The sequence below is a fragment of the Apus apus genome, chromosome 3 (genome assembly GCF_020740795.1).
Source record: "Apus apus isolate bApuApu2 chromosome 3, bApuApu2.pri.cur, whole genome shotgun sequence".
NCBI lineage: Eukaryota > Metazoa > Chordata > Aves > Apodiformes > Apodidae > Apus > Apus apus.
Genome location: NC_067284.1, coordinates 98,505,233 through 98,527,968, shown reverse-complemented (window position 1 = coordinate 98,527,968; position 22,736 = coordinate 98,505,233). Strand labels below are relative to the sequence as shown.

The 22,736-nt window shown below is 40.5% G+C and overlaps 1 protein-coding gene across 1 annotated transcript in view; it reads right to left on the bottom strand.

Moving 5' to 3' along the window:
• TIAM2 (TIAM Rac1 associated GEF 2) overlaps window positions 1–22,736 on the bottom strand; it is a 140,239-nt gene that overhangs the window by 88,143 nt on the left and 29,360 nt on the right. The window contains exons 2-3 of the mRNA XM_051613430.1: window positions 4,491–4,602; window positions 2,221–3,423 (exon numbers count right to left, since the gene is read on the bottom strand). Of these exons, the coding sequence (XP_051469390.1) occupies window positions 2,221–3,417 (1,197 nt within the window). The 5' untranslated portion in view covers window positions 3,418–3,423; window positions 4,491–4,602. The remainder of the gene's footprint in view (window positions 1–2,220; window positions 3,424–4,490; window positions 4,603–22,736) is intronic.

Sequence of the window (22,736 nt, the reverse complement as noted above, 5' to 3'; positions counted from 1 at the left end):
TACTGGCATCAGAACAAACTGGTCAGGACTACGTTTTCTCTGCAAATTAGCAAGTATCAGAGTAAGAGGGTTTGGAAAGAGCCTTCAAGCTGGGGAAAAGCCCACCTGACTTCAAGCTGCAATTTGTTTACAAAGAGGGTTAAATCCCTCTACCTTTCTAGTGGCAAGGGACTGGCCTCAACATCCCAAGACTGTGCTTCCTGGTCCTGCACTCTGTGAAGAAGGAGGCCTGGCTAACTTTTTTCCACTGGGGCAGCTGGAGAGACCTATCCACCCAGCCTGCATCAGCACTCAGGCCTACTTATAGGGAAATATTCCAGCTTTCACCTACATTCCCCTCCAGTGACTCACATTAGTAATGTACTGAGGAAGGGACATGTTGTTCAGAGCAAACCACAGAGGCTAAAACTGCCGTGATGAACAGCCCTACAAACATGGACTAACCATCTGACAGATCATAACTGTGCTTGGTACTTCTGCATTTTTAAGCCAAAGGACTCAGTGAGAGTACAATTGTTACCAAACTACAAGATGGCAACCCCTAGAAGAGACGGTAGGTTACTCAGAGTGGAAGACAGAAAGAAGTGGACCCAGCCTCACAAGGCTAGCAAAATCCTAAAGCATTCGCTGCCTCTCTTATCCTTCCTGTATCACTAGATACTTGTCTGATAAAAATCAATGACTAACTATTTCCTATGCCTTTTTCTAAGTAATCACCATTTTTGGAACTAGGGCTGACTTCCTTCTACTAGAATCAGATATAAGTTTCATGAAATCTCACCAGCCAGATTTCCTTGCTGTGTCTGAAGTCAGTTCACTGCACAGTGAATTCAAAACAGCTATGAATTATGCACCACAAATACCATTCTGAAAATGTCATAACTAAGTAATACATGGAAAAGGTCTGGGATGCAGAGATCGTATGCAAAGCCTGGCTGTAAAATCCAGAACATCTACAGATGTTGAAACTAGTGAAGAATCCTGGCACAAAGCATTGAGGCTCTTCACTGATACTGTTTTTTTCTGCATTCTCTTTCACAGCTGAGTAAGGTGAAAGTCAGCATCTGATAAAATACATAAACTCACAAAAGAATTGATCCAAATAAATGGCTTTCATTTTCATTTTCCCAACTCTGTAGCCCTTCCCTAGTATTTATGCTGGCAAACCTTACGCTGACCTCACTTCTGAGCCTAACAGGCCATCAGAGTTCTACACTGCCAAAACAGAGGCCTGGTAAGGATGATACCTGTCTGAATTTCCAACATGGGACACAGTGTTTGCTCTACATGCCACAGAAAGTGTATTATGGGGTTCCCTTCACTTCTGAGGCAGCCAGCACCCCGAGGTTGCTGAAAGGGAGCAGATCCTTTATTTAGAGAAGCACAGTGATGGTTCCTGTATGAGAAACACTAGAGAAGATTTTTAATTTTAAAAAAAAATCCAAACCAAACTCAAAAACAGTCTGTGCCCTTCACTCAGCCTGCAAACTCGTGCAGAAGTCCAGGCACAGTCTGGCATTTACAGAGCCAGTTCTGGGGTCTACTATTAGACATGAGAACTTCATTCCTGACCACAGGCATACTAAATTCCTATTAACGGGATTAGCCTTAAGTTCTTCTAAAGAAACGTCCTTTTCCTCCGTGTAATGTCTTCATAGAAGGTAGAGACAACTCTAGTTTATACTCTACAGTTTCTTGCCTTGCTAGAGATGTACTCATAGTAAAACTAAACTGAGCAATCAAGCTGATAATACAAGCCAGGAATACCTGCAAAGGTATTTATAACATCCTTCTTCTTATGCTCCTACCACACTCCTTGGATAATGTACACTGATTCATGGCATGTATATGATATCTAGGTTATATTCCCATAGCATTCCCTTCTCCCATAGAGAAGGCTTAAAAACTCCAATTCACTTTATTAGTAATGCAATTATTTCAAAAGTTATTTGATTTAGAGATTAGGCTGCAGAGCTTGGAGTTACCTAAGTAGGTGACAAAATAGGAAGGGAAAATTTGCATACACAAACATTTATCTTTTTTGCTGTTGACATTTCAGACAGCTCCAGGAATGAAATACTTCTCAGAATTCCACAAATTACCAAATGAGATTAGCAAGTAATTAACTTGAGAGAAAGACAAACATGACACAATCACTACATTTGTCAGAGGAATCTGACAAACCAACTTTCAGGCACTTAGGCTGGGGTTTGTACATACTTGCAGCTTCCTTTTCTTCCTCGAGAGACTTCCTGTCCAGTCACTGATCCGTCGCATTCGGCTTTTTAATGTATCCTTCTTGGATGCATCCTCACCAAGGGGCTTGGACTTCCTGCATGGGAGTGTGTAAGAGGAGTAATGTGCAGGACTTCCCTGCTCTACTCTGGAGGGAACATCAATGTCTGAAGCAAATGAGACACGGTTGCTTAGGCTACCATGAGCATCAATATACTCATCAGACAGCCTGATCCTAGGTGGAGGGGTGCTTTCCAAATTTGTATCCTTATAGAGATCCCGGAGTGAGGAAAGAGATGAACTTTGGTTGAAGGACTTCTTGTTGTCACTTGCTGGGAAACTGGCATGAATACTTGTATCTGGAGTGCTCCTGGTCAAATACGGACCATCCAACTCATTGATATCTCCAGCGTTTCCCCAGAGAGAGTCATACCATGAAGACTCAGAGCTAAGGGAGCTTCCTTTACTAGATCGAAGCCTTGAATCAGTAGGGGATAAACGATGACTCGAAGAACAGTCTGTGCTGGAATTCCTCCTGACATCGAGCAGGTTATTTGGCTTAGATTCCAAGGCAGGTGAATACCTCAGCAACTGGACTGGTCCACTGGACTCCTCAGTCAGTACCTTGCTGTTGCTGCTGTTGTGGAACTCAACCCTCAAGCAACCATCCAGCTTCCCCAGTGTTTTAATCAGAACTTTTGGACTCTTCCTGTCCTCTGACGGGGAGGTTGATGCAAGACTCTCATTCTTTCCATAGCAATTTAGAATGTGTCCATTGCATTCTCGAGATGCAGCATGATTACTTCCAGCTTGAAGGCCAATATAGTGGAAACCATTCTCAGGCAAAAACACTGTGTTATTTCCTTGGCAGCAGTCCCCTGAGGTGTTTGTCCTGTGTTTGGCATGGGCATTGCTTTTAGAGACCTTCACCACAGTGTCACCGAGTCTAGATGAATAAGGCTGAGTACTCTTAAAGTGTGAAAGGCAACTTCTGGCAAGAGACCTTGATTTGTAGTTTGAGCCACTACTGGTGTGTCCCCATCCATGCATAGAGCAAGACTTTTCATCTTTAGCATGAATGCTGCGAATTTTCAGAGAGCAAGGCTTCTGCTTGGCACCAGCTGTAGCAGCAGCATGATTTTTTGATCCCTGAAGACTGTATTGGCTTTCTGAATTCCCCATTTTCCACTAAATTAAGAAGAGTTTCATTAGAAACAATGGCTAGAAGACAGAGAGAAAAGAAACAAACCATTTTTACTCTCTACACAGGAAAGTGCCTTTTAAAAAATGATATGAAACAATTGTTCTCAAAAAGCCATTTACAACATCAAATTCATAACTGAACTTATTTTAGGGGCAGGCTAAGAAAGCCTATTCTCTGTATGGTTCATTACCCTTCTGTTATAAAACTGGAATCTAGCTCCATTGAAATCATGTCAACACCTTTCTCCACCCACACCCTTGGCAACATCCTTTTCTTATAACCTACAAAATCTCTGGCTCCCAAGAACAATGGCATAATGAAAGGGAGACAGCAAGATAATAATAACTGAGATGTAAAATGAACTGTACTTTAAAAGAATCCTTTCTGCCAGGAGACAAGCCCACTGCAGTTTCAGCTTGACTGGTTTCTGTGCAACCAAGTGTTGCCACAATGAACTGTTCAGCAAACCCCAAACTTTGTGTTTAAAGGGAGTCAATTCAGGAGAAAGAGAAAACAACACCACAAACAGCACCCCCCCAAAAAAAAACCCCAAAATCCCTTAGTGAAAAGCCTCATCTTCCACTGCAGCACAAAACTGCATTATGTTCATTCAGCATGGCACATTTCGATAATTCACTTAGTAAAATGCTCTTTGGCTTTTTACCGAAATCACAGTGAACAGCACACACTGGAGCAGTTGAATTGCCCCAGAGAGACAACTGAAGACTTTGGGCCTCCATAAAGTGTACTCCAAAGTAAAAAAAACCATTGATTTATTCTTCCTGTTACTTGGAGTAAAACTCCACTGTTTGCAGTTTTCAGAAGCAACATCAAATGTTTTTTCCATCAGCACTATGTTTCTCTGCACATCAGATTTCAGACTATCACTCTCAGGAGATTCCACTGCAGAATCATTACAATTTTGTCAAAATAAGCCACTGTGAAAGTAGAATCTTATCTTCAACAGTTGGTTTATATTTTAACATCCCTACTTTTAATCTTTAGCACTTTTAGATTAATAAAAAAGCACAGAATAAAATGAAGATCAAACCTGTAGGATCACTCTTAAACACGGGCACAGTTTGCAGTTACCATGCTCTGCATTGTCTTTGTGGCCAGCAGCTGCACCTGTCAAAATCAGGATGGACTTGCACCCAGCCTTCCTAGAAAACACCAAAAAGACAAAATAGAGCTCATAGTCAAATAGAACATAGACTTTACTCCAGTTGTAAAAAAAATGAATAACAAAAAAAATCAGAAGTTACAAAAGGAGACAAGAGGTCTGATTAAGGGGATTCCTAGACTTTAGACATATGTTTTTATCAAAATACTTCAACAACTGACATTGTCTGGATAAGTGGTTTATTTTCTAATTCTGTCCATCTCTCTCACTGACAAGTTAGGGCAAACTTTGAGCACTCTCCAGTTTGCTTTTTGGAAGACCAGTTATGGATGGCAGGGTTGTGCAGTGATCCATTACAATGTGGACCAAACCAATCACAGCAATGTCCTCCAGCATCTGTTTATCTTTCCCCATGCCTGGATTGCAACTGCGATCCTTGCTGTGAAAGGCCATCATGCAACTCACTCCACCGACCACCCAGCAACCTCCCTCTTTAGGTTTCTTCTGATTTTAAGACAATCTGCCAGTAAACCAAGAAAAAGGCAGCACTAGACACTGCACCCACTCAAAGGTACCAAGACCCAAGCTCTTCCTCAACATGTATCAACTCTTCACTTGGCACACATAGGTTGCAACTCAAAACAAAAGAACAAAAGCTGAATCTGACAAAATACATCAGAACTTTAGTAACTGAGACACTCAGTAGAAGAAGCTGTACAAGATCTTAGGCTCAGTTTTAGAACAACCATTTTAACTAGAAACCATTTTTAATACACTATTCCCAAAAATATTTTTTCTGCATAACTTCATTGGCTACTGTGCCCATTTTTCAATTAAATAACTACCAGATTTGAACATGCAGAGTTTTGCTCTTTTTGAATAATTTTGTGGCAATTTACTTTATAAGAAACTTGAAGATAATTAAAGGTAACTGGCACCCTAGGCATTTTGTTTATCTTACCAAAATGTTGCAAACTAGAACTAAAAACTGTCTCTACAGAAAACCTAGAAAAGGTCAGCAAATAAATTATGTAGAAAAGATTTATCTTTTTGGATCATCCTAGAGATGCTACAAATCTATAAGCACAAATTTGTTATTACCAAGATATTTGATAAAACATACAAGCCAGAGAAATTCCATCTTACACTACACAAAAAAAAAAAACCACAAACCCAAAACCAACCAAACAACAACACGAAAAAAACCCCAAACATCTGTTTATCTTGCTTTTTCTCTCTAACAATTTGGAAGTTCCTACTTAGAACATCTTTGCCTTGCAGGTTTGATTTGCCTGTCCTGCTAAGTGTACCCATTGATGTAAACAATTTTAAAAACATTATATGCGACACGCATTGAACATAAGACATTTGAGTGAAGGTAAACAGAAGACAACACACAAACTTCCTAAACTCCAATCTGCTGAACAAATTTCAAAACCCCAGCAAAACTGCCTGCCTCAATCCAGGAGGAGCAGACCACAAACAAGCAATGAGTTTACATTCAGAATTCTTCATCTGGGAGCAGAAAGTACATTCAAGAAGGGGGCTTTGGAGGGCTTATATCTATTCATAAGGGAACACTGAGCCAAATTTGTCTAAAGAAACAGGCAAAAAGACCATCTGGTCTCCATAGCGATTGTGCAATAGTTAGGTAATCCTTTTAACAGAACGGGTAGTAAGCAAGCTGCTGTCATGAACCTCAGAAGACAGACATCCAATTCGTCAAGGCTCGAGCTGCTGCTACAGCTCCATTGTATGCATCTGATCCAATACACAGGTCACATAATGGGTGAATGAATAAATTTTTCTTGGGCTACAATGTCTACAAAACAGTGTCTCAGTCTGTGCAGGAATCAGTCAGCAGTAAAACAAGACAGTCAATAAATCCCATAGAAATAGCCCCAAGGGATTTTTCTTGGCATCCTTGCTGTCCAGAAAGCTACGGTAGGCTAAACATTCACACACACTGAGATAACCAATTGAGGCATCTGCAAGGCTGCTCAAAGACCATCACCCTGAAAAATCAGCTGTGATGCCTTTCTCTTCCCCCTCACTTGTGTGGAGCAATTTTCATTCTGCTAATTACAATAGGGAGGTGGAGAGAGCAGAACTAGCCAGCTTGTGCCCAAATGCAGAGTGACACCAGGGCAGGAGGCAGTCATGGACAAGCTCTGCCTTCACTCACTCCAAATACTCACACATGTGACATTATTTGTACTATGGAAGCACTGGAAATTGCAGTACAGGGGGCCACATTCAGCTTCTCCTGTATTTCTCATGGCAACCTACCACCGCAGAAGACAACATGACTTTTCCTCTTACTCTGCAGGCTAATAAATATTTCTTGTGAACAAAACCTGTTTCTATTAATATTTTCCAAAATCCTAAGCAGTATATTTAGAAAGCAGCTCACTGAGCCCAAAGATGACTATTAAGAGTTTATTTGCTTTCAATTATATCCATATTCCCTAAAAAAATAAGTTTTTAATCTTCACCTGAGTTCCTCTTGACACATTCAAAAAACACAGATATGCAAACATACTAATCCAGGAACCCCACCATACCCACCACACCCAATAATTAACACAAATCATAACCCCAGAGCTAAAAAACTATTTCCCCACCTTTAGGCTTCTCCACATAAAGATCCTCTAGACTATTTTGGCTCCAAAAAACAAGCACACAAGTTCAGGAGCCATTCTGGAGAAGAGCCTGCCTCCTATATAACCTCATTAACACCACTACAGTTAGACTGCTTTATAAATGCCAGAGGGGAGAATGCTTTTCTTAAGATTAAAGTGAGTGCACATACAGTAATGCTCTGCAATTGCATGGGTGCTTTCCTCCCCAGTCTTAATCTCTCAAAATCAAGGTTTACAAAGCTTGATTCATTAACCATATTGCAAGCAAAACTGAAACATAACAATAAATCCCAGTATTAGATTTGCTTAAGAGATACAACAAGGAATTATTATATTATGAATCAGTGGGATATTTGAGTCAAGGGAGACAGGCTTCTGTGCTGGTCTCATCTGCTATATACACCAAACATGCTTTTGCTACTGCCAGCCATCTGCTTCCAGGACAGTCAAGTTAACCAGGCTGAGAACCTTAAAAACTACAGGACAAAAAATGCCAAGCTCCAGGCTGACAGGAGGCACGCACAGAGCCATAACTGAATTCTCCCCAACCACAGTAAGCATCAGACAGTGGCCATACACCAATTACAAAAAGGCAAGAGGTTGTGGTCGCATCTTCCTAGGGAAGTTCAGCCGTTTTCCCTGACTGGGACCAACAATCTCTCCACCCAGCTCGTAAGAGCTCAGCTAAGCTTTAGAGTGGATCAAGAAGTTACCCTGATGAGACATGAACACATACACCAAAGCTATCTCTCTGATGTATTTTGTTGCCTTACTTCCTCTGGATGGCTGGTGACAATGAACTTTTACCATTAGATGTATGGTAAGTGATCTACAAACCATTTCATCTCTTCTGAAGATTCCCCAAAAATCTACTGATGATGTGCAGAGAAGCTGATTTTTGCTTCACCAAACATGGCACCAGTGCAAAAATGGTGAAAACAATATGAGTTTGTTCAGATGAGGATAACATCATCCCATCAAATTAACATCACCAAGGGAGGACTCATTAAGAAATGTGAGGACTCACTAAAAAATACTGAAATTCACAAGAATCTTCAGAGTTACCAGGAACAACAACTCTTTATACGCAGCAGAAGGGATTAAATTTAAAATCTCCTGTCTTTAACAAGAAAAAAAGAACTTTTAAAAGAAGAGCTACAGCAATATCTGTATAAAAGATAAGAGCTAGAGCTAGCTGACTCAACCACAAAAATTAAGAGACTGCATCTTCTCAGTCATTTACAATGACAAACCAAGACACAATCTGAACTTTTTAAGAAGGCCTTTCCTTGAGAAAAGGACAAAAAATTATTCAAGAAAGAAATAAGCTGAGTATTTTCTTCTTACTTGCAGCTTAATCAGCAACCATATGTCACAACCTCTTCAGACTTTTTTCATTAACAGGAATATTGTTACTGCATTAGGGCAGTATCTTTTGAGAAGGAATAGGACCAGTTCTCTTGTACCTGCCAATGGGCACAGTTCCTCAGAGCCCTCCACACAGGTACAAACATCTGACAAAGAAAGGCAGAATCATGGAATTGTTTTGGTTGGAAAAGACATTCAAGATCATCAAGTCCAAGAGTCAACCTAGTACTGCCAAGTCCACCACTAAACCATGTCCTTAAGCACCACATCTACATGTCTTTTAAATACCTCCAGGGATGATGACTCTACCACCTGTTCCAATATTTGATAACGCTTTTGGTGAGGAAATTTTTTCTGATAGCCAATATAAGCCTCCTCTAGCACAACTTGATGCCATTTCCTCTCATCCAATTGCTCGTTACTTGGGAGACGAGCCACCCACCTCACTACAACCTCCTTTCAGGCCTCCTTTTCTCCAGACTAAACAGCTTAGTTCCTCAGCCATTCCTCATAAGATTTGTGCTTTAGACCCTTCACCAGCTTTGTTGCCCTTCTTTCAACAGGCAAGAGCTTAATCTCATTTTGCACTGATTTATACACTTATACAAAAGGGCCTTTATATGCCAAGGACAGAGTATATCCCACCAACTACTCTTCAGTGATGAAGCAAGAGAGAGTCATGTATGCTTTCTGCTGTGTTTGAAAACCAAATTTCCACAACAACAGATGAGGACTCCCAGCTGCAGAACAGGACTGCAATGGCCACCTCCATGTTGCACATGGTGGAGTGGGAAGATGAAGAGGGGAATGTGAGGAAGAGGAGAAAAGGCAGCACCAGGTTCTTTATGCAGGCGGCTGCTCTGAGTGTGTGGTTCGTAAATGCACTAGAGCAGACTGTCATCAGGGTTAGTGGAGCTGGGATAATGGAGGATCTGAAAGTATTTCAGAGCAATCAAAAAAAAACAAAAAAAAAACCCCACACAAAGTCACCATATGAAATGGCCAACTTGTTTTCTGTTAATGGCAAATCTAGTTGGAAATGTTGGAAACTGATGTACAGCAACTATGGTAGTAGGTTTTTACATCAGGAAACACTTTTTATTCTGTTGACCAAGTGATTCCTGTATTTTCTTTCAAACTACTTTTACATTGTTTACCAGCTAATGATTAAAACATCATCCATTTTAAACAGCTTATAAAGTCTTAGAATTGTATATAACTATATTTCAGATATTAATGTGCTTGTATGTTTTGTAAAGAATAATGTGCTTGGTGAATTCTTAAAAGGATACAGAATTATAGGCTTGAAGTTATAATTAACTTTTAATCTACTTTGGTTTGTAATATGAAAGGAATACAAAATTCTAGAATGTGAACCTGCCCTCACCTTCCTGCACGGCTGCACATAGATGGATACATGAAATTAATGAGGGAGGAAGGTTAGCACAACACTGTAGCTGGACTAAATGTGGAGTTTCTTACTGGAAACAATTTGCTGTATTTTTTAGAACTATGCACTTTGGTCATATGCTTCCACAAATCAAAAGCAGATTTCTTATTCCTGCAATCTCAATCACATTCCTATTACAAAAATATATCATAATAATTATACCATGGTATTCTTGGCAGGATATTTTGCATTATATACCACTGTATTCAAAGAATGAATACCCAAAACACCACAAGTATGTCTTTATTTTTTTTTTACAAAAATTAAGTATTTTGCCTTAAAAATACAACTTAAAGCCAGAATTTCTTACTCATTCATTAGTCTCTTATAGAGTTACAGCCTCTTGTATTAGGAACTGTTCTGTTGTTCACAGATCAAATTAAAACAAATTGGTTTTCTCATCAAGCTTAAGTAGTCATTATGACCCCAGACACTCTTTTTCATGCTGTGAATCATACCTACATTGCATATAAACTTCTAATTTCACAGTTTAAGCAAGAAGGGTACAATCTCCTTTCCTGGTTCCCTAAAGTAACATTAATCCCAACAGGTCTACAGAGATATATATATCAATATATCAATATATCTGCAGATATATTGCATTGCATATTATACATCCCGGACCTGGGACATGACTCCTTCTTTACTCAACTCATTCTTCTGGGCCCAAGACATTGGCAACTTAATTAAATTATGCTTTACAGCTTTCAAGTTAGTGCACTATGGAAGGCTGAGTCAAGCTTGAAGATCCTTATATGACACCAGTGCTGATACAATCAAGATTTCAAGTGACTTACTTTTCTTAGGCAGGAAAAATAAATTTCACCATTTGTAAATGTTATTGAATTTATATACAATGGCTAAAGTGCACATCCATTTAAATAAAAACCATTAAGCTTGTTTAAAAAAAAAAAAAACAAAAACCAAAAAACAGGAATGCCAGCTCACATCTTGGCTTAATACAGTAGCTGCAGTAGTTTAAGAGTCAATATGTCAAAGGGTCGATTTCCTGCCTTTGGAGGAGAAATACACTTAGTGATCTGAAAGGTCTTTTCTTCTCCACCTACTCTGGTTGCAGACATACTGGCAGGTCCTGATGCAGATTAACACTGTTTTCGACGGATTTCAAGGCCTGGGGCCTTGAGTAGGTAGGATGGTACACCTGAAAGGAGACAAGATATTCCAAGCAGCAGAGCCTCAATTCCAGCCTCACTGCCTGCCCCAGGCTGTGGGGTAACAACACTTCAGAGAATGAGCTCAGCTCCAACCTGGGCTTAGATAAACTCCTGAAGAGGTCTCTGCCTCAGTCCTCCTTACTCATTATAACAATGGGAGGTGAGACTGAATCTTTCAATACAAACTGGGATGTCCAAATCCCCACCAGGAACATCCTCTGCTTTCTAGTCTCCTTCAGTAGTAACCAGCTCATGCTTTCAAATATAACCATAGTAAGCAGGCAACTGTAGGTGACAAAATACCAGCTTTGGAGAGGGCAGAAGAACAGTTGTTTTTTTATAGGGCCCAGTTTACTGCAACATACCTTGAGCAGTTACCTATTAAAAGGTAAAGCAAAAAGCAGCAAGGAGGAGCAATCCCAGGCAGGAACATTAGTCCATTACTGCCCCCAAAGACCTTTTTGGTGTGACATCTTCGAGGTCTATTGGACTAACTCTTAACCTTTAGCATCAGAGAGAAACCTCCAGCAGCAACTAGCAGGGCTGCATGCGTCAGGCTGAGGGACAGGGGCTGGGATGGCTGCAGGACACCCTGCCTGCCACCTACTACACAGCTTGCTCCACAGGTGGGAGAGGGAAAATGTGCTGCATTTGGCAGTCTTTTTGAGTTCTCAGTTTACACATTCATAAACACCTGAGGGTGTCGATTCCAAAGTAAATGCTTTCCCACCTTCAGCCCTGGGACTTCCTGAAGAGGACAGAAGATCAGGGAGTTTGACATGAGAAGTAAACATGAGAGACAGTCCCTTGGAAAATTAAAAGCAGATCTTGATTTTTGCATGCCAAGTGCCCTACAGCAGTAACACAGCTTAGTGCTTCCTTTCCTGTACCCCTGCAGTACAAGCATGTTACTCACACATTAAAAGAATAAAAAAAGTACACCGAGGATTAGGTTTCTCCACTAAACGCTTGCTTTGTAGTTTCACAGCTACTGAGCACCCTATTCAGAGAGTCCCCTCTTCCATGATATGTAGATACACATTCCTGTAGGAGGTGATCAGATAAAAAGAATTTCCATCCCTTGCCTCTAACTAGCAATCTACTATACAGTGTATAATGTTATCAAATAATCCACCCTAAGGGGAAAGAAATGCATGATTTCCAGAATGAAGTATGAAGTCACCAGTGTATAAAATTAACTCTGTGACCACATCAGCAACAAGCATAAACAAAGTAGCAAACTTCAGTGGCATTGCAAAAGCAATGAATCACTCCTCTTAAAAAAAAAAAAAAAAAAAAAAACAAAACCCAAAAAAACCACCACTGTGTGGAGAAGAAAGAGACTTCTCCATTTTGGGGGCATTTCCCTCTTTATTTTTGTTTTCAGTATAGGTATGTATAAAAAAAATCTACATACTATTAAAAATCTGTGTAGAAAGATCAAAATGTGTGAGAAGTATCTCTGCCAGATGAAGAAGCTCTAGTTCTCCATACCATCCTTGTTCAGTGATAGTAGTAGTGTTGGCTGAAATGTTTCCCTCTAACACTTCACAAGCATGTAACCCTTGCTTGGGTACACTGTCTATTTATCACAATTTACTGAAGTATTAGTGAGACTAGACTGAATAATAGAAAAAATAAGAATCAGAGGGATTATTAATTGTATTGTATTAATCATACTATTAATCATATTGTATCATAGAGTAATCAAACTCTAATGTCGCAGAAACTGTAGCACTCTCAAGCATACTTTCTTATCCTTCAATTTTAAAAAAGAATCCAGCCCTATCGTAGCAGAGATGTAAAATGATCCTAGTGGTGGTTTATTTAGCAATTCAGGCAATTAATTTTGACAGATGACCACAAAGAACTGTTTTCTGGAGGAAAACCATTCATCTTGGGTGCAGCTGGCAATAGCAGAGGCAGCACGGGGGCTGCAAGTCCTCGCACTGCAGCAGCCCGCTCCAGCCTCTGCTTTCAAAGGCTTCCCAAGTCTTTCCCTGCTTTCAAAGGCTTCCCAAGTCTTTCCCTACTTTTCCTTCAGTTCATCAGGTCTGGCCAGTGGCCAGCGAGCGGTGGACCACGGTTCCCTGGCAGCTCCCTCCCCAGCTAAAGCCCCCCTCTCCACTCCCGCTTACCTTCCCCAAGGAGCCGGCTTCAGCCTCCCGGCCGTCCCAGCTCTGCGGCAGGGACAGGGACACGCAGACACAGGGACTCTCCCTGCCCCGGGCACGCCAGGAAACTGTGCCTAACACTTCAAAATGCTCAGCCGTTAGGAACTAAAAACAGACCCTACGCGAGCCTGGATGTATTTTTGTCTGCAGGCTACACACCCTCCTCTGTTTCAATTTTTTCCATTGGTGGAACAGCATGATGCAGACTTAACCAGAGGGTGGTTTTCCATGGGCCGCCTGAACCGATTATGCGGGCCGGCCTGCCACGATGCCGGGCAGCCACAGGGGAATACGCCGTGACTGGACTCTTGTCTGACCCCGCATTCCTCAGCCATCAGGCTGCTTCCACAGGAAAGCTGCTGGGAAGGCTGCTGAACGGAGGGGGGATTGCTTGCCTGAAGGTAGCTCCAGGACCTCTTTTTTTTTTTTTTTTTTTTTTTTTTTTTTAAGCTTGCCAGGATGGGGTAGGTATTCCTAACATCCTTGTGTGAAACGCCCTGGCAAAAAAGTAACTCCCCAAACCACAGCAGGAATGTTGTAGTCATGAAAACCTACTCTTAAAACCAGCTCTCAGCCGCGTTTAGCAATTCCGCACAACAGCATCACACAGAAAACCACAAACTGGTGCTCTCTTCCTTGCTGCTTCTTTACTCATACCTTTTATATTATCCTGTTGTTTTCCAATAACTGATTAAATGGGTCTCTTAAGATGAAAAGGGCATCATCTCCAAGTTTCAATAGAGAGAACTAGGCTGTTAAATCTGTCGTTAGGCTCATGAAAAGTTGTTTTATTATCAGAAAAGCTAAACACTTCATTGATTGCAGCAACAGTTGGCGAACAAACTCAGCCAAAAAACAAGACATTTATTCAAATATTCTAATAAAATTTCAGGGTCACATTCAAGTGCCAAGCGTGAAAATACAGCCAAGTTACTGTGCAGCTGACATATTCAATTGAAAAGAAACACATGAACACTACAATAGAAATCATTAGTAACCCACAAAAGCCCCAAATCAATATTTATGTCCACAAACATGAAATTATTATTTGCCTAGTAACATAGGAATTGCCACCTAAAACCAGACTTCTGCATCACTGTGTTCACTGTTCTGTCCCACTACATAGGAAACACCAAAACCTGTCAGCTTTGGAAGAATTTTGGAACAAAATCTGATTTAATCTCCAAAACCCAGTAATGATGACTTGGATCTCATCTCAAATTTCACAGGTTACACAATATTAGCACCAAATATGCTCTCCTGAGAATGGCAAAGGTATAATCCTTCTTTTAATTCTGCTGACCTCAGTTAAGTTTTCTATAAGTGAGTTCCATAGGTCAGTTTTTGTAAAATGTAGTAGAGCAGTACATGACTGAAATCTGTACTCCTAATTCAATGCCTGAATACATCTACTTGTCCTGGTGACAACTTTGCTCTCTGTGAAAAGCATTCTAGAGAATGTTTTAAAGCCAAGAACTTATTTTTATAGATGAAGATAAATGAATTATCAAAATTTGAGACAGCTATTTTAACTCATGTTTTACACTTCTTTTACACTACAAAAATGTCTGGATTTTGCTTTCAAAGTGCTAGAGATCCTACCATCACCACTGTTGTGTTTTCTAAGCAATGGAAATCCAAGAAGAAAAACAGAGAAAATGCAGCTGTCCCCAGCATTCATGCTAAGATCACAATTTCACTGAAGTCAGTCCCCTGCACAAGAAAGGCTACCATTCAACCAGTGGTGAAAGGAAGCCTTACACCTCCGGAAATTCCTCCAGAAGACATCAATTCCATTTTTGAAAACTTCTCACCTTTCTGCAAACTAGTGCTCACCTACTTGGCTTCCTGGTCTCATTTATCAGTTGGAGGAGGACATAAGTAATTGAGGTAATGCATTACTTAATTCTGATTCAAAGGAGTTTGGGGAAAGACTGAACAGGAGCCTGCGTGTTACCATGTTCCTTCACTCCAGAGTTCACAGACACCAATGAGCCATTTCACTTAGTGAACGACAGCATCAACACAAGTAAAACAGCTCTGGCTACATGTCAGAATAGATGACGATTTGTGCAGATGAGTACAGTTTCATACCTTCAGCTACCAGAGACTTAGAGAGCCCTAAATGGCTACCACCTTCCTGTCAGAGCCCCCCATTCTCTTTATGAAATGGTGTAATAGAGGAGACAAAAGTCCCCATCCCCACCTCCCTTTGGAGCCAGCATGCCCTTGCCCAGCTCAGCAAAGGAGAGGAGCTGCTGTTCAAGCATCACACTCACACACCTTGCTCCTCTCAAATGGGGTTTTCCAATGTTCAGGATAGGGAGAATCCCCTGACATTTAAGTCATACAATAAACCACACCTGTTGTTTAAATTAAGACTAATGTTTTCCTTTTATATGTTACGCAGTTCTTTAGCACTGCTGTACACATGGACTTACTATTTGTGGTTATGGTCTATTCTCAAGTGAGTTATAGAGAACAGTCGGGGAACCAAAGTGCCTCTGCTTACTGTCTTATTAATTTCAGTATAATTAAATGAAGAAAGATAAAGAATGATCATCTGACGGTAGGACATGTGACAGAATCATGACTGAAAAATGGGAAATCAATTAGGATAGAGAAAGAGATGCACTACGCAGCATACCCATCTCCTTAATTTCGATGACTGAGCGTACTGGATGAGAGAAGCCTGGACGGCAAGGATTGATCAGGACTCCTGCACTAGGTCTGGCTGGGATGGAGTTAATTTTCTTCATAGCAGCCCCTAAGGTGCTGTGTTTTGGATTTGTGATCATATTCAGTGTTGATAACACACCAATGTTTTAGCTATTGCTGAATGGCGCTGGCACAGCATCAAGGCTTTATCCATTTCTCACCCTGCCTCACCAGCAAGCAGGCTACGGTGGGCAAGAGGGGACACAGCTGGGACAGCTGACCCCAATCAACCAAAGTGATATCCCACACCACATAACATTGTGCTCAGCAATAAAAATGGGGGTGGGTGTAGTATTTTCCCAGGGTTGCCACTGCAACATCCGAGACAAACGAAGCCCTCATAAAAGTTAATATCTGAGACCAGGGTGGCTCTCAGAAGTGGTGGCAACTACTGCTACAGAGAGGCTCACCCTGCATGGCCTCAGAGGCTCACAATTCTTGTTTTTTTCTTCAGAACTAGTAGTAAAAGCTTCATTTTTACAAAACAAAGTGAGGAAGACTGATACACACAATCACAATGGGAACCCATTCTCAATAGTATTTCCTACTTCCTATATCATTAGAGCAAAACTGATGCATCTTTTGACAAGCACCTTAATTCAGCAATACACTTTTCCAATACACAATGAGCAGTAACAAATTGTAGTTAACTAGGTAATGGCATCTTCTGAGCTGTAACTCTAAGTTCTTTTACTACAGCAGATAGGTGCAAAAATGTTCTCAGTTTAAGACTGTTTCTTTGCAGGAACAATAAAACTTGGACAACTGTCACAAAAATAAGAGTGAAAAGGGTTTTTTAATGCATTAGGTTAAAAAATGAGAACTGAAGCCTTCATACACGCTGTTAAAAACAACGCATGTCTATTAAGCATGTAAAAATATTTGAGGATGGAGTAATTTGTCGCAAGAATATACTAGGAGATTCTACAACATAAATATTTATAAAGCACAGATGTTATTTCTCATTGCATTACTACCATAGCTTGTTCCATTAACTGATCCAACAGACCAGCTAATTGCTTGTGCAAGATTGACTATTTGTTATCACCCATTCAAGACAGAAGCGCAAACAGTTGTTGGGGGGTGGGGAAGCTTTAAGGGGTTGTTTTCTAATCAAGCGTATTATTTTTAATTATAGTTTCATTAGTTCATCACATAAGTTAGAAAAATCTGCAGTCAGAAACAACAGACAGGACAAGTATGACAATTTTCCTAAGGAAATTATGTCAAGTCGGTGTTTACTTCAATACCATGCACCAAAAGGCATATAAAGGAGATCCTGTTGCATAATTAATTTTAACTAAAGTAGTCCTGCATATGCATGTGATTTTATAGGAAGTTTCAAGACATGAATGTTTCCCCTGAAACTTCAGATCCTAGTGTTATATGTGAGCATCCAGCAAATTCTGCTTGACAATAACACTAATCCTTCTGTTTGTAGAAAAACATTTCAAAATGCAAAGTAAGGAATTAACACAAAAGAAAGAATATTAAAGAAGTCAAATAATGGGGGCTTGAGGGGGGGGCGACATTTTTGTTTCCTTTATTTTTAAGCCTTGATTGTGGTTTCTCATTACAGATGGCTGGCAAACCTACTAAAAGTGGTAAATGGCAATATTAGGAACTTATTAGAATATCATTAAATTAACTAAAAGAAACAGAGTGGTATAAAGCTAGAAGAAGCCTGGCTAACATGTTGATTCTCTCTGCACGCACTGCCTGACTGGAGCGATGCACAGACCCTGTAAGGGGCTGCAAAGCTATTTGCCTGAAGCAGAGCGAGCAATAGGAACAAGTTCAACATCTGCCAGGGTGTCCAACTGCTCACAACCATTTTTCTGGTCAGAGAGGGCATTGTTTAAGTTGACAGGTTCCTAATGGTCTGAATTATTTAGCAATTCTCAAAAGACTCTTTCTGCTCATTAGAGGGGAAAACGCAAACCACCACAGCCTGGGTTCCCTTGCTCCCCAGGAGCCGATCATGCTAATTGAGGAGAACATCACAATGTGTCCCATTTTAATCACGAGATAAGTAGGCAAGAGTCTTCTATTATCCCCACCCTATAATGAAAGACAGAGGGCATCAGCTTCCACAAGGATACACACCACATTATAGCCTTTCAACATTTTTTAAAAACCTGACTTTAAACAAACAGGACATATGTTGCTGATAAGCACTGCACCTACCAGACGAAGTAAACAAGTAAATTATATTAAAGAGAAATTTGAAACATGCTGTTCAAGCCTGAATGCTAAGTGAGCAGCAGTAAGCATCTCAACATATGGGAAGTTGTGGGGAGGGGGAGGCAACATAGCTATTTATTGAGTTTTCTTCTCATTTGCCATATGATAGATGACAGGTATAAACAAACTAATGGAGCAGCACAAGATGTTACAGGCAAATGACACTCATATTCAAGAGTCAGACTATTCAAAGATATTCCCAGATATAATATCTATAGAAATGAAGGGGAACGCTACTAGTAAGGAAGTAGATTATCAGCAGCTTTACTTATGATGTATTATTTCTCAGTCATTTATCTTCACAGTAATCAAACATGCTCTGCAGCAGTAATTACCTCATGTAAACCTAGACTTTCTGAAGACGGGAAAAAATACAAGAGTTTTACAATTAACAGAACTGTCTTACTTTCTTCATGGCGTCGGAAGTCCTCTAAAATTTGGAATCCAGTCAAAATTGTAACACCTGATCAGAGTTCCTCATGTACACTTAGTAAGGACTGTTAGTATAGTAATTAGGAATGCCTGCAATAGACCTCTACTACCAAAACACAGACCATGTGTGAGAAGAAAGAGATTTACAAATGCATTCAAAGGCTATAAAGGAAGACATGTAAATATTTAGCAGATTACCATATGGAACACGACAGATACAGGGAACAGCCAGTTTGATGGAAGGACAAATAGAAAGAGAAGACTTCAAAATTAATATTATCACTTCTGTTCCTAAGCAACCACCATGTAGGTAAGAATAGCAAAAATAAATTACCTTACTGTATATAATAGGAGTTCATAAAATTCCTTTCCCATTCTTTAAAAAAATGCTAAGAGATAAGCCTTTCAATTAAAATGGGCAAAAAGTAAGCCACCAGTTTACATAGGGGAAAAAAAACAACACAACAAACCTACATTTTGTCTGCATATAAATATTTCCAGAAGCAGAAAATTAAGTCAACAAACTAAATGGAAAGACATAAAATAGTTTGCCAGCATGACATTGTGAATAAATAACTAAAAGCCCAAAAAAGCAAAGAGACAACATGATACCAGCCTATTCAGTCATAAAATTCTTTTCCAATAACCACATTTCAGCATGCTGCTTAGATCATATGTAGCATTTTCCTGTTTGAGCTCATGCAAGATTGATTATTACAGGCTCAATTGTCCCCTACACGGGCAAACAACATGTAAGAAATAATTAAATCAGCAAGATTCCTCCCACTGAGCCTCCTACACATGCTTACATTCAGGCCAGGGAGAGGTGGGGTCCCTCCCAAGAAACAAAAGCATGGGATTATGCGAGAAGTCTAAAACCATCTGCACAAAGTCATGTGGCCAGGGATTTCCTCTTCCCCTTGCTGTATAGAGGGCACCACTTCCTACTTCCAGTCTGAGTCGCAGGGAAGGCAGCAGAGCCAGGTTTTAGTTCCCAATTCAGGGACAAAAGGGAATCGGAGACCAGGGGTTTCCAAAGTCCTCATACTTACTGCCTTCAAAGTTAAGCCACTTAAGGATGTAATCCTTAATACCCCAATGTGCAGAAGTTCGTAATGTCTGGGTCACTGTGAAATTCTACATACCCTAATCCCAGCCCCGCCCCACTTGCCCCCGTCCCATGTGCTTCACTTCCCCCCCGCCCCGGGAGCAGGGCCAGCCAGGCACAATCACCCTGCTCCCATCCATTCCAGAAGCAAGGGGCTCTTCCCTGCAACCATGAAGACTGCAGGAAAGACACAAGCCTTTCTCCACACATATCCCAGAGTTTAATGTGAATTAACAAGCAGTGCATTCGCATTTTCTGTCTCCTATTTTCTCTCAAATAATTTGAGTTACTTTCTCCTTCCCTGAGGTAGAAAGCTCTGATCAGGGCAGAAAAAAAACAACAATAAAAAATGTTCTTGACCTCAACAGGATATCTTGTTAGGGTATGGCAGCCTCAAAGACTCTTTCCTCTCTCCTAGCATCTGAGAAGGAGGTTACAATTAACGTTCCTGTTGGTTCACTTTTCTGTGGGGCCCAGGGGGAACTCTATACCATTCTTCCATATACAATGAAACGCTAATTCTATTTTTAGTAAAGGCAACCCACAAAGCAATGTTTGGATGCTCTTTGACTTCAGCATCCCCAAACAATTTGCAGAAGCAGATCTGCTTTTCCCAAACTGCTCTACTCTTTCTAAACAACGATCAAGCCCGCATGAGCAGTCTACTCTGAAGCAGGGATTTCTGAGCCTTGCCTGCTCTCTCCCAACTTATCAAGCTGCCTTTCAACTTCCTGAAATATGATTGCTGACATGATGGCACTACTAAGATAGAGCCCAATCCCAGCCAACCACAGATGACAGAAGGGCTCCCACTGACCTCTGTGGGCTTTGGATTAGGCCAAAAACTGGGAAAGCACCCAGAGTATTAAATCCCACAGATCTGCTTCTCAGTATGGTCCTTAAACATATGCCTAAATTTACGTATTGTATCGTGTTCTTGACTTTATGCTGTGCTGGCAAGGTACACTGAGCCAACATATTAAAACATACCCCTTGCCTCAGCTTAAATTCAGATTATTACATCTTTATTTCTCTGCAAATTTGTGATAATAAAGTAAAAAAAAAAAAAAAAAAAAAGCCAAGAAAAGGTTGCCTTTGTACAAAGCAAACTATCACCTTGTTAAACTGTGCTAAATACAGAAAAAGAACATTCTGCTCACCTAACACATTTGCTACATAGTGAGTTTATCGATGCTGACATTAGTTTTTCAATGTTGGAGACAGTCTGCAACCTCTTCTTGAAGACTGTACTTGTGAAATGCAATATGACCTCAGGGCCATCCTCAAGAAATCCTTAACTCTTCTCTATTCATCAGAAACATTAGACAGCCATTACCTTCCAGGTCCAACCAAATCTTGTTAAATATCCCCCAGTGATATACAAATTGGTCAACCTTCCAATGCAAGACTCATGTCTGGACATAGATTTTGAACAATATTCAAAAACTAGGAATGTCTGGAACTCAAAGCTTCACTTAATTGTGTCTGGAATAAATCAAATCCACAGTCTAGTTTGCATTTCAGCTCTGTGTTTTCAAAGTGGTTCCAAATGAATATTTTAATTTGGACAAATCACTACTTCTAGTAATAGAGGTACCTGAAACTTTTAAAAACTCCTGTGTTTAATAAAATGCTTTTCTTGAAATCTGAAATCTTGGAAAAAGCAAAATCTATGTAAAAATCTGCAACATGTTCTGGTGACTTACCATTTTTCAACAATAAACTACTAAGGTTGATAACTATGATAAATAAACACATGTGCACACAAACATATGTGGAGAACCTCATTTTCAGTGACGTGGTCTGTATTTGGAAGTTTAAGATAAACTGTCAATGCCAAGGTCCCTGACAAGCAGCAAGTCCTCTAACGGGGACAGCTGTTAGGCCCACCAGCATCTGAAGAACTCAGTGAAACTACCTAGTGTGGCCACAGTACTTTGCTTTATAAAAAAAGAGATTAACCTCAGTTACATGGTTTGTAGCTGTTACAGTGACCAAGCTGACATCTCAACATGAACCAGAGCGAAAACTCAGCAGTGACCCTTACTGAGGGGTCAACCATATTTTAGTTTGTTCCTTGTTACTTTGACAAGATACACAGAAATAAACAATTTAAACTATGAGCAATTCCATTACTAGTTAATAAGAATGGGCAACCAACCAAGGGTCATGCCAGGTTTCACAGAATCACAGAATGGTTGATGTTGGAAAGGACCTCTGGAGGTCATCTGCTCCAACCCCCATTCAAGCAGAGCTACCCAGAGCCAGTTGCTTGGGATGCTGCCCAGATGGGTTTTGAGTATCTCCAAGGATGGAGACTCTACAAATTTTTTTCAGCAACCTGTTCCAGTGCTTGGTCACCCTCACAGTAAGAGAGAGCTTTCTGATGTTCAGACAGAACCTTCTGTGTTTCAGTTTGTGCCCATTGCATCTGGTCCTGTCACTGGCTCTGTCCTCTTTTGCACCCCTCCCTTCAGTTATTTAGACACACTGATAAGATCCCTCTGAGTCTACTCTTCTTTAAGCTAAACAGTCCCAACTCTCTCTGCCTTTCCTCCCAGAAGAGATACTCCATTCCCTTCATCACCCTTGTGGCCCTTCATTGGACTCTGTCCAGTATGCCTCTGTTACTTTCTTATACTGGGAAGCCCCTCAGAACTGGACACATTACTCCAGGTGTGGCCTCACCAGTGTTTAGGGACAGAAGAGCAGGAGGACTGCTTCTTTGGCATGTTTTGGAGTTGGGTGGGTTTTTTTCCTACTGTTGCTTAGGAAAACTATTACTGCAGCAGAGGTTGGGTTGAGAAGTACGGACAGAAAAATATGCAAGAGAAGGAAGAGGATCGGAAATTTGTCTGAGCTC